At 41.8% G+C, this 12,280-nt stretch overlaps 1 protein-coding gene across 1 annotated transcript in view; it reads left to right on the top strand.

Annotated features, from left to right (window-relative positions):
• The window catches only part of SLC26A7 (solute carrier family 26 member 7), a 73,100-nt gene extending 61,097 nt beyond the window's left edge, over positions 1 to 12,003 (top strand). Inside the window, exons 13-18 of the mRNA XM_077351938.1 lie at positions 546 to 686; positions 3,151 to 3,199; positions 6,499 to 6,602; positions 8,529 to 8,583; positions 8,679 to 8,782; positions 11,316 to 12,003. Of these exons, the coding sequence (XP_077208053.1) occupies positions 546 to 686; positions 3,151 to 3,199; positions 6,499 to 6,602; positions 8,529 to 8,583; positions 8,679 to 8,782; positions 11,316 to 11,351 (489 nt within the window). The 3' untranslated portion in view covers positions 11,352 to 12,003. The remainder of the gene's footprint in view (positions 1 to 545; positions 687 to 3,150; positions 3,200 to 6,498; positions 6,603 to 8,528; positions 8,584 to 8,678; positions 8,783 to 11,315) is intronic.
• Positions 12,004 to 12,280: the final 277 nt, after the last annotated feature.

The raw sequence follows: 12,280 nt of genomic DNA, 5'->3' as shown, positions 1-12,280 counted from the left end.
ATGACCTTGACAATGCTGTGTCCAGTTGTGTCCTCCAGAGCAGGGGTAGTCAACCTGTGGTCCTCCAGATGTCCATGGACTACAATTCCCATGAGCCCCTGCCAGCATATTCTGGCAGAGGCTCATTGGAATTGTAGTCCATGGACATCTGGAGCACCACAGGTTGACTACCCCTGCTCCAGAGTATTTATATAAGCGAATGCTGTTGTGGAGTGCTTAAGGAATGGTCTGATACCTCTCATCTAACTCAATGGGAGTCCCATTTCTCTGCCAGTGTTGTGCGTAAAGGTGAAATCCCTTAGGCACTCCTAGCCGATTTCATGCAGTATGATGTAACTGGGATGGAAATGCTTAGAAATATCCAAATCATCAGTCAAAGTTTGCCGTGGCCTGCACACCAACACATGAATCCTTCCTCCCACATGGCTCTATGAAATGAGCCTGCTCAGTCTCTGAAATTAGGCCAGGTGTCACAGGATTATGGACATTTTGTGAAGGGTGCTATGTTTGGTTGTTTAAAAAACACATTTTTTTTAATCCCAAAGGAGTCTTCACAATTGGTAAAAATAGTGTCAGTGAACAACCCACTGGTCTTTCTGAATGCAAAGAAGTTTCATGCTGACCTGTTAGAAATAATCCGGAAGGAGAGCACAGGGACCCAGCAGTCACCTGAGGATACAAGCAAGGTACAGCATGCTTAATAATAGTGTGATCATGTAGGATTTCATAGTACTGCATCATGGGACAAAGAGGAAACGGTATTTCCAATCTTATATTAGGATGGATTTTTTTTTAAAACACCTTGGTGGAAAGAGACGTAGGGATAGATGACACACGTTTTATAAATGATATCTCAGATCTGATATCTGTTGTCATCTATTCGGAAAACGCTTTTGCAAGACTCTTGAGATGTAGGATGTAAGATTTCCTACAGGAAAGAGATGGACAGGACATTTAGAGCCCTAGAGCAGGGGTAGTCAACCTGTTGTCCTCCAGATGTTCATGAACTATAATTCCCATGAGCCCCTGCCAGCAAATGCTGGCAGGGGCTCATGGGAATTGTAATCCATGAACATCTGGAGGACCACAGGTTGGCTACCCCTGCCCTAGAGGTCTTCTGAGGCCATCTAGTCCAACTGCTCTTGCTCAGTGCAGGAAATCTAAACCTTAAGACATTTATGATTCCAGAGATTCTGCCTTTGTGGGTGAATGCTGCTTTGGGCTTATTATGACCTTTCTGCAAGTGCCTACTTGCTTTTTATCAGCTCAACCTGTACGTTTAAAGAAACTGATTCTATAGAAACTTCATACATTTTCTCTTTTCCCTTCTCTTCCAAGGAAATTGATCCTCTAAATTGCTATTAAATTTCCCATGAAGAATGGGGAACCTTAAACAATATCTGCTTAGAAAGATTGTGTGATCTGACAAAAAAAAAAATCCAAGAACACAAAGTCCACTGCTGCAGTGGCAACATCCTTCTGTCAATTTTGGGTAGAGTTGGTTAAGGAAGCAAGAGTTTGATTTGTTGTGGCAGCTGATCATCCATCATCCCACACAAAGTCTGTGATTACATGATTGCTCAGTCCATTTGGAGATCAGCCTTTGAGGCTACAGAATTGGTCCAGATTAACAACCTTGGCACGCTGGTTTAAGAAAACCGAAACCTGTTTTGAGCCAAGAATCCAGATGCCAGTGATCAGAACTAGGACACAAAATGAGCCAGCAAATAAAACCAGGTAGCTTTGATACTGAACACACACACACCGCTTTCTGCCAAGGACTGACAGAAGTAGAAAAAGAATTGTGCCTAACAATTCAAGATTCTACATGTTTTGATGAGTAGCATTATGTGTCAGTTTGATAATTAGTGCAGAGATGAAGGTGATCATGAGGCCAGCTGACCTTTAACCTTTAATGACCAGATAATTTGACTGTCTGATAGGTTATTTCACTTTTACATCATCCTGGTCCATTGTGTATTCTTCTAAACAAGAAACTGGGGCAAAAATGAGCCCATCTCTCCACCAATAACATGATTTATTCTCACTGGATTCTGCTTTTTTGACTAGACTATAATGTTTGGTGCTGGGAATTTAACAATTCTTTGATAAGGATTAAAAATAAATAACCATCCCATTTTTGTTTCTGTCATAAATAGTTGTTAAAAAAATCAGATTGTTAAAAGTTCTTTTTCAATGTTTTAACAGTGAATAGTCAAAAACAAGGTACTAATCTGAGTGCTGCAGTTGAAAATTGATCCTTTCCAAATAGATAGTTCTTGATGTTAAAAAAGGAAAAGAAATAATCCCAGAGTGAATTAGATATCGCTTCTAAGGAGGATCTTATCATCAGCCTACATTTCCTATCCAGAGGATGACTGAGGCATTACTCTAGACTGAAATATACACTTGGGTTTCCCTCCTGATAAAAATGAAACACTGTTTTAGAATAAGGTGACCAGATTGTCCCACTTTTGGAGGGACATCGGGGGTACCTGGCAAATTGTACATATGCTGAAATTAAAAAATATATATTACAATACTACTTTTGCATTCTACGCGTTCTATGAAACTTTTTGTTGCTCCATATAGACCACATTTTTAATCAAGAACCCCCCCAGTCAATGGTGTCCCGCTTTACCAATGTTAAAATCTGGTCACCTTATTTTAGAAGAAACAGTTGCACTGAGCTGGGTGAATTGAAACACACTCACCATGCATAACAGGATGGATGTAAAGATAAAATGGGGAGGGGGTGTAGATAAATCACCCTGAAGTGCATGGAGAAAGGGCAAGATGGAGGGATGGATGGATAGGAAGTGCATTGAATCATAGAATCATAGAGTTGGAAGGAATCTCATGGGTCATCTAGTCCAACCCCCTGAACTATGCAGGACACTCACATCCCAATTGCTCATCTACTGTAACCTGCCACCCCTTTGCCTTCACAGAATCAGCCTCTCCATCAGATGGCTATCTAGCCTCTGTTTAAAAATTTCCAAAGATGGAGAACCCACCACCTCCCGAGGAAGTCTATTCCACAGAGAAACCGCTCTAACTGTCAGGAACTTCTTCCGGATGTTTAGATAGAATTTCTTTTGAATTAGTTGGTTTGCTGTAATTTGATAAGCCTCTTCTTTTGCTTTTTAGTGTGAACAGAACACATTGCTCAATCCATTACCCAATGGAAATTGTCACGGTGAGTATACTACTTACCAATGGACTTTTCATTTAGTTTTACTATTCATGTGTCCATTAAAACACACACTTGTTAACAATAAAATATCATGAAATCTTGTTCAAAAATATCAAAACTAATACTCTTCTCCCTGCATAATCACCCTGTGTAGTATGGGATGGAGGGGCTGATGGGAGTTGACTCATAGATCAAACAGGCATGGCAATAAGACCCATGATTTATGTTTCTTCTCCTTTATGTTAGGGTTTGTTTTTAATCAGAAAAGGATTTGGGGAAAGGACCATCTCATGGCTATCTGGTCCTTTAGGCATATGTCCACCTCCCACCCAACTGGGTAGGAACCAAAGAAAAGCCCTGCTGGACCAGACCAGTGCTCTATCTCAGTGGTAGTCAACCTGTGGTCCTCCAGATGTCCATGGACTACAATTCCCATGAGCCCCTACCAGCCAATGCTGGCAGGGGCTCATGGGAATTGTAGTCCATGGACATCTGGAGGACCACAGGTTGACTACCCCTGCTCTATCTGACCCAACATTCTGTTTCATGGAGCAGCCAACCAGTTTGAGGGCAAACAGAGCCCAAAGGCCAAGCTCCTCCCCTGATGTTGCCTCTGAATTATTATTTATTTATTGTTTTGATTTATATACCGCCACTTTTCCTAAGCTCAGCTGTCTCTGATTGTAGTGACCACTCACCATGGCTACTACATGGGCTTATCCTCCAAGAATCTGTCTACTCCCCCCTTAAATGCATCCGTGCTCATGGCCATGACAACATTCACTGGTAGTCAATTTCACAATGCAGTTATTTTCTGAGCAAAGAAATATTTCATTTAGTCTATCCTGCATCTGTTGGCCATTGACTTCATTGGGTGCCTCTTAGTTCTAGGAATGTGGGACTTCTGTCCACTTTCTCTACCACATGCCGAATTTTTCTAAACTTCTAAAAAGGCATCATGTCCCCTCTCAGTTGTCTCTTTTTAAACTAAAAAGTCTCAGACACTCCAGCCTTTCTTTATGGGAAAGGTGCTTTTATTTATTTATTGTTTATTATTAAACTTATACCCCCCCCCTCTCGACAAGTCGTTCGGCTTCTCTCCTTCATCCTCTTGGCTGCCTTAGGGGTTGCATTCCTCCCACGCTCAGCTCTGCAGTATCCTTTTGCAGATATGGCAATTAGAACTGTACACAGTATTCCATCTAGGTCTCCTCCCCCCATTATGAGCCTGATCCAAGCCAACTATAGAATAACAGAATTGACCTGTCTGTTCACATATTCATTCATTCATTCATTCATTCATTCATTCATTCATTCATTCATTCATTCATTCATTCATTCATTCATTCATTTAATACTACACCTTTGTTAATATTATGAGCAGAGAAGGGGGGAGATAATATCCCCCCCTGATCTAACAAAGTACTTAAATGATGTTTCTCCTGTCCTCCACCCTTTACATACACAGTAATAGAACATCACTCTGTTTTAGTGGTCATTATTGAGGGACAGAAGCTACAACTGCCAGGTCAGGCACTGGATTGTTAATCATTATTCTGCTGATGGGAGATCTAATAGCCCTTTATAAAGGCTACTTTGCAAATACCTTATTGTGAGGATAAAATTGAGGAGGGGTAGGTACCCGTGCCTCCCGTTTTGATAGGAAACATCCTGTCAGCATTTTTTTCAAATAACATGGAGAATGACAAAGCTTTACTACTATACTATTCTTAAGAACATTCTGTTACCATACAGGGTAGGGATGAGACAGTGTGGTGAAAGGAGGGAAAATAAGGGGTCAGACATGAAAATTTGGTGGTGGGAGATGGAAATGAATTAGAAAAGTGTGAAAAAAAGGGAAAGACAGACACAGGGCAAATACTATAGTATATTCTGAGTAAATGGCAGGCAAAAAAAAAAAAAAGACATTGACTCCCATACCCAAAGATGGTGTTTGTGGATAGTTGTTTAGTCTAAATAACTGAAAAGCCCATAACATATTGAAAGGCTGTGCAAGAAATCGTAGGGGGCCTAGAAATGTCAACAATTATTTTTATATGTGTTTTTTATTTCATTAAACCAATAACTAGATGGAAGAATAAATATCGGAGGGGGACTCTTCAAAACATTTGATGTCCTCTTCTATAATTGTTGGTATTTTATTATCTCTGTGTGGGAAAGATTTTCCTTTTCTCTTGGATTTTTTTAATTTGCTGTCAAGAGGATTGTGCTAAAACCTAGACTCCCTTTTAAGTCTATTCTTAAGTCATCACCGGATGGGAAGTGACTTTCTGTGATTTTTTTTGTCCCCTTATGGTTATGTGTTAAGTAAACCAATAAATCCCTGGAGCCACAATTTCAAAAGGTGCTGGAGTTTTAACTATTTCTTAAGAAGGATTAACACTGATATAAAGCCATAAAAAGATGGCACCTAAGTCTTTTGGAGAATTCAAATCTCTTTATAGTCTTTGTCAAAAGTATTTAATTTGAACCATTCTGTTTTGCACTTCCATACTTTTATTCAGTACTTTGTAGTTTCTAATAGCAAAAATGTATGTCCTTCAGTTTGACCTTTAGTTAGAAAAAATGGCTCTGGGCCAAAATATCTTTACCTGTACCTATTTTCCAGGCTCCCCCACTTCTGTAGATGTTTGCCATGTCTAACTTTAAATTCAATGTACTAATCATGTGTTCTGGAGTAGACAAATAATCTTTCTAATCCTCTCAATGAGAAGCCCAAATAGGTTCCCAGGGAACCCCAAGATATTGCTGAACAAAGTTTGAAAAGAAAGGGGATGGGGGTGGGGGAGGACATGGGGTGATGCTGTTGTATGGCTGTGTGATGTCACTTCCAGTAAAAACCCAGAAGTAAAAACCCACCTGTCTAAGACTTCTAGGAATGGTAAAACCATAGAGTTCTCAAAGTAGATTTCCTAGAGTGGATGCCACTTCTGGATTTCCCCTGCAAGTGATGTCATGTTTTTGCCTGACAGTGATTTGTTTAGCTTAGCTTTCTCCTGCCAGTTGCTAGAACAATGGCGAGAAATAAGAGCTAGGGATGGGGGATTTCCTGTCTCTGGAAGAAAACAAACAACCCTGGTAATATAGCAGAGCTTGAAAAACCTTTATGGGGGCCTCCTTACCCAAAGTAAGTTTGATCAGATTAAAATATGAAAACTATCTGAAGATCTCGAAACATGTGCAGGGGGTTGGACTAGATAACCTGGGATAAAACTTCCATGATTCTATGATTCTGATTCTGTGTCTTACTTCACTTTACAACCTCTTTACCAATCATACAGGGGAGACTTCAGCACAGCAGCTTTCCAGAGAAATGCGTACCCTAATATTAGACTGTAGTGGCCTGACTTTCTTTGACTACACTGGCCTCTCTGTGCTCACTCAGGTATTTATGATCCCTTTATGTGGTCCCCCCGCCCCACTTAGCTGTGGTACCTGGGCAATTCTCCTTGCACAGTGCGATCCAAAGAGAGTCTCCTGGCACAGACCCGTTATTTATTTAATCATTTTTATCAAGCCATTATTAGGGATAGGTGACTGCTTAGTTACTCTCCTCCTAGTATGTTATTCTATGACAACACCCCCACTTCAAAATACACAGAACGTGCATATAATCTTTACAGATTCATTTTAAAAGAGAAAGTTCGCATGGGTGTGTTTGTCATACGACGACTGCACCATCAAGTGATAATCAGTATGTGTGAAACAGTTATCGGAGGTCAAGCACCGTCAATAGAACTTTCCTACCATTTCACATTGCTTCGGATTTGTTATTTGTCAAGGGAACGGTTCAAGTTATCAGAGGGTTATCACCTGCTTTCACCTGAGGGGTAGTCAAACTGCGGCCCTCCAGATGTCCATGGACTACAATTCCCAGGAGCCCCTGCCAGCATTCGCTTTAGGAATAAAGCATTCGCTGGCAGGGGCTCCTGGGAATTGTAGTCCATGGACATCTGGAGGGCCGCAGTTTGACTACCCCTGTGCTAACCGGATCTCAGTTCGCCCACAACATACATCCAGTTTCTAGTACCCTCTTCTATTTCTTCCCCAGGTGTAGTTTAGCAGTCAGAGCAGCCTTTCGCCACCTTTTTACCATTGAGAAACCCCTGAAAGATTCTTCAGGCTTCGAGAAACCCCAGAAGTGGTACAATCTTGCAGAATATGGCTGGGAAGCATAGCGGTGTCCACACCCAACTGGGGAGAGAAATTGCAGCAGCCAGTTCCCTGGCTTGTGGCTGAGTCCATTAAGTCAGAAGGGGAAAGCTGCAGACCCCCCTCTGGAGCCCCCACAGACCCCCAGGGTCTGCGGACCTCTTGTTGGGAATCCCAGCTGTAGAGAAATGAGTTACTTATGTGTCATGCTGTAGCCATGAAAAAAGCTTAACCAGAAGCTCATGAATGCCATGCACAGAAAATTCAAGAGGGTATTTTGCCATTAAAAAAAAAAAAAAGGTTCTCCCTTAGTTGGTATATATCAGAGAAAAGTCATGATGGAGAGACTTTATGTGCTGAAAAAGCTGTCTCCTTCCAACGGTTAGAAGCATGCTCCATGCAAGAATTTCAGCAGCCTTGACCTGAGGTTGTTTCCCACAATTTAGAAAATCCATACTGTGCTTTAGGAATAAACAATGAATATATATTCAAGCCAATACCACCGACTGTATTGTGGCCAATGTATAGTTGATATTTGTTCCATATAGCACTTTAAACAAAACCTGGTTTTAAACCTTGCATGCAAACAACCATGCGAGCATTAGCCCATTTTATCAATAGATGTGTCAGCGTTTCATATGGTAATTGTGCCCTGATTTTTAAAATATTGATCGGATAGACTGCAGAAGAAAAATCAAAGTTACATCCTATTATCAGGTTGACGTGAGCACGTAACAGTTTAGCACACTCAAACACTTTCAATGTGATATTATTAGACCTCAGAGACTACAAGATGCTACAAAATGTAATACGTCTGGGAAGTAGGATGTTTATATTATGGAACAGCGCTCTCTGGTGGCCATGCTCAATATAGCATGGATATTTTTGCTTTAAAAGTCCTTATGGGTTTCAGCCTTTGAATGTATTTTAATTGCAAGTAGGAATCGTGGCTTTCTTAATGCAGTGGCAGAAGGGGTGATGGGCCTTGCTGATTTCCATAGGTATAGTCATGGGAAGTACATCCGAGTGGATCAATTAAAAAGTGGCTAGATATCAAAACACAGTTATGGGGAGTAGTGGGTGGGAGGGGCAGTGTTTTCATTTCCATTTGATACTGTGCCCGTTTTGGTAAGATGTTTTAATATTTGCACTCTTTTAGATCTGCACGGATTCTAAAAAGAGAAATATTGATGTTTTGCTAGCAAACTGCAAAGGCAAGTATCGGTTTGCGGCGCGTATACATTTAACTACTGACACTTTTCGATGTGCTGGAAAAGTCAAAACGTTCACCTGCAATGCCTTGTTACAGCTTCGTTGATGAAGGCGATGAAGCTCAGTGGCAAGATGGAATCCGAAAGCCCCGTCTTCTTTGAGTCCCTTTCTTCAGCGGTTGGTGCTGTTCAACTACACAGGGTGAGTCTCAGGCCTATTCTGCACACAATAGATAATGCACTTTCAATGCCCTTTAGAAGCAGATTTTCCTGTTCTGCACAGGAAAATCCAGCTGCCAAAGCACATTGAAAGTGCATTATCCTATGTATGCAGAATGGACCTCACTCTCTCAAGAGGATAGATTCAAATGGGTAGCCGTGTTGGTCTGAAGTAGCACAATAAAATCAGAGCCTGGTAACTCCTTTAAGACCCACAAAGATTTATGCAGGGCGTGAGCTTTCGAGGGCAAGGACTCTTCGTCAGACTATGATCTCCTTACATGACAGGGAATATATGGCAAAAATCAATTCTGTTACATCAGTAGACTGTGTCAAGAGGGAAGATGTACCGTGGTCAACCTTTGCTCATTCTCTGCATCCAGAAGTTGTGAGCGCTGCGGTGTGTCATTTCTGCCCCTTGTGGTTTATTGTATTCTTCACAAAAACACAACCCTGTGATAGAGGTGACTGGCAGAACTGCAGCAAGGAGGTACATGACTGTATTATAGGCCAGGGGTAGTCAACCTGTGGTCCTCCAGATGTTCATGGACTACAATTCCCATGAGCCCCTGCCAGAAAATGCTGGCAGGGGCTCATAGGAATTGTGGTCCATGAACATCTGGAGGACCACAGGTTGACTACCCCTGTTATAGGCTATGTGATAAGGTATTTCCCCTTTGTTTCTCCTACCTGCTAATTCCTTGGGTGACCTGAGAACTTCCATATTGAAAGGAGTGAGTGACTGGCCAGAAGACTCTAAACTTCTATCAGGCTTCCTCCTACCCTCAATGGTTCTTCTCTTCAAACAGCTCCACAGCACTCCGGCATAATTGTTAGCACATGCAGAATCCATGTGAATATACATGGGGTGTCTGCAAACAAAGGCAACCTGTCCATCTGGACTTGTGGGACGCTGGGGTCAATGGCAGCCAGTGATGATCACCTGGTGCAGCCGTGGCTCTCTCTGCCAGCTCCTCTGCTTCCTGCTGCCCTCAGTGGAGGCTCCGTACAGCTGCAACAGTTCTTAAATCAGATGCTCAGAGGCAGCGTATGGAGTTTGGCTTTCCATTGTTTTATGCATGACTACAAAGTTGGCCAGAGCCCAAGACAGAATCCCCTCCAAGACAGATTAAAGTCAAAATAGTCAATGGGCTGTTGTTTTCTGTTCCTTTCTCCCTGCTATTTCCATGAACAGCCACATTCGGTAATTCAATTACGAAAGGCTTCCTCCTTCTTTCCCACCCAAATTGCTCTAGGCTGATTGACTGAACTAAGGAAAGCTGGGGGTATGAGCTTAGCTCAGTTGCAAAGAGGAGGAGACACAATCATTTAGCTGTTTGAAACATATGCACTGTTTGATTAGTTCTTTACAGACTTGGGTCTTTTTGAACAACCAGAGTGTTGTTGTTGTTGTTTTTGGCCTTAATGTTTATAGTCACCGCAGGGTTTGAAGGGTCCCACATGCTATGAATCTCCCTGCCTTCTTGCTTCAGGCAGAGAAAGGCTCACAGCTGAGTCCAAAGTGAGGTGGCCATGGAATCTTTGGACCATCTCAAACAGCCTCTTTCCATGGACTCCTTTTCATGTGGATTTGGCAGAAATAATGAATTGTTGGAGACAAATGAGTTTCATGCATCTTTTTCTGTTTTAGCAGCATGGTGGGGGGAGGGAATCACATAAGAATATCAGGAGACCTGCTAGATCGGCCAGTGTTACAACAAACCTGCTTCAACTCAGCCGCCAACAGTTTCAATAGAGGGCCAACCAACAGGGCATACCGTTTATAAGGTTTACTGCCTTTGAATATAATGGTCCCCTTGTGGCTGCTTGCCTTTATGGACCTCTCCTCCACAAACCTAATTCCCTTTCTAAGCCGTGTATCCCGGTGGCCATCATGATGTCCATTAGCAGTGAATCCCACAATTTAATTAGTCATTGACTAATCACGTCCGTGCTGTAGCAGTCTCTCTCCATCCTAGATACACAGTACAACCCTGAACACTAACCCATCAAGTCTATACCTCTGCTTCCTCTAACTTAATCCATGCAGTCCAGATGGCAATGTACTATTAGTAGGATCTCAGTCATAAAAGGAGCCATCGATGAATATTACAACATGATCCCGAGTTCAAACCATGGCACTTCCAGATAAAAGACTTCAGGCAGAAAGTCTTGGACAAACGCCCTCCTAATAACATCGGAAAGCTATTTCTATTCAGAGTGGATCACCTTGGGCTAGATTCTGACATTGTGAACTACATAGTAGCTTCATATGTTCATAACCCTCAATGACCAGACCTCTTGTTCCGTATGGTCATAATCCTCAATGACCAGACAAGAATTTCCTGCATTCTGCAGAGGTTTGGACCAGAAGACCCTGGAGGTACTTTCCATCTCTATGATTCTATATGATTTCCAGGTGAGTGCCTGGATTATTGCTTGTCCGTTTCTTATAATGTAGATAGTTCTTGAGATAGATCCATGCAGTTACAGCGTCTTTGTCTTTTCCATTTTAGAATGTCCGCAAGCTTAATGAATACAGCGAGGTCTGATACTAACCAGACGTGTATCTCAAACTGCTCGCCTGCGGAAGGAACAACAACACAGTGTTCCCTCAATCTTCAAGCACAAGATTTGTTGGCGATGAATTGTATGCCAAGGCTCCATCAGACAGTGTTTATTGGTGTGTAGTTCCGGAAGGTTTCCCTCTGAACTACCACAAGTGACTTTTTTTCATAACCTTCAGTGGTTACACATTTTGTATGCATTTATATTTTTGAAAATAGAAACAGTTTAGGATGTTACTTCATTACCGTGATGTATATTGTTTAACTTTGTCCTGTTGTTACTTAATGTTAGCATTTCTGTGTGAGAGAGAATGCAGGGGTCTTGAATTCTGTTCTACAGCTGATGGTATCTGATCTCAACTGGTGGTAAACTGAACATACAAGCAGTGATCAGTTCTTCTCAAATGGAGAAATCATGCTGTGCCCTACAACCTTAGTGTCGATAAGGTTACTTTCTGCCAATGTCATTGCATCCACTGAGAGCTTAAAGGATCACCTATGCATATTTTCTAATGATTTCATACTGATGCTTTATTTTGGGGGTTGTTCCCAACAAACCCACCATGCTACAATCCCAGTTGTAGAAGTCGTTTTTGCCTTTGATGCTAAGATACTCTAATTCAGGGGTAGTCAACCTGTGGTCCTCCAGATGTTCATGGACTACAATTCCCATGAGCCCCTGCCAGCAAATGCTGTCAGGGGCTCATGGGAATTGTAGTCCTTGGAAATCTGGAGGACCACAGGTTGACTACCCCTGCTCTAATTGGCTCTTTGCAAACTGAGATACCTCCAATGACTTAAGTGGGATAATTTTTTTACTTACAGTGATCTGAAATATCTTATTTGTAGCTGAACTTAAAATGGAAACCATGGATTCATAGTAAACTCTGTTATGAACCGATCTATAGGCACGA

This window comes from Paroedura picta, chromosome 9 (genome assembly GCF_049243985.1).
Source record: "Paroedura picta isolate Pp20150507F chromosome 9, Ppicta_v3.0, whole genome shotgun sequence".
Taxonomy (NCBI): Eukaryota; Metazoa; Chordata; class Lepidosauria; order Squamata; family Gekkonidae; genus Paroedura; species Paroedura picta.
The sequence above is the reverse complement of the archived record's forward strand: the minus strand, read 5'-3'. Positions and strand labels throughout refer to the sequence as shown.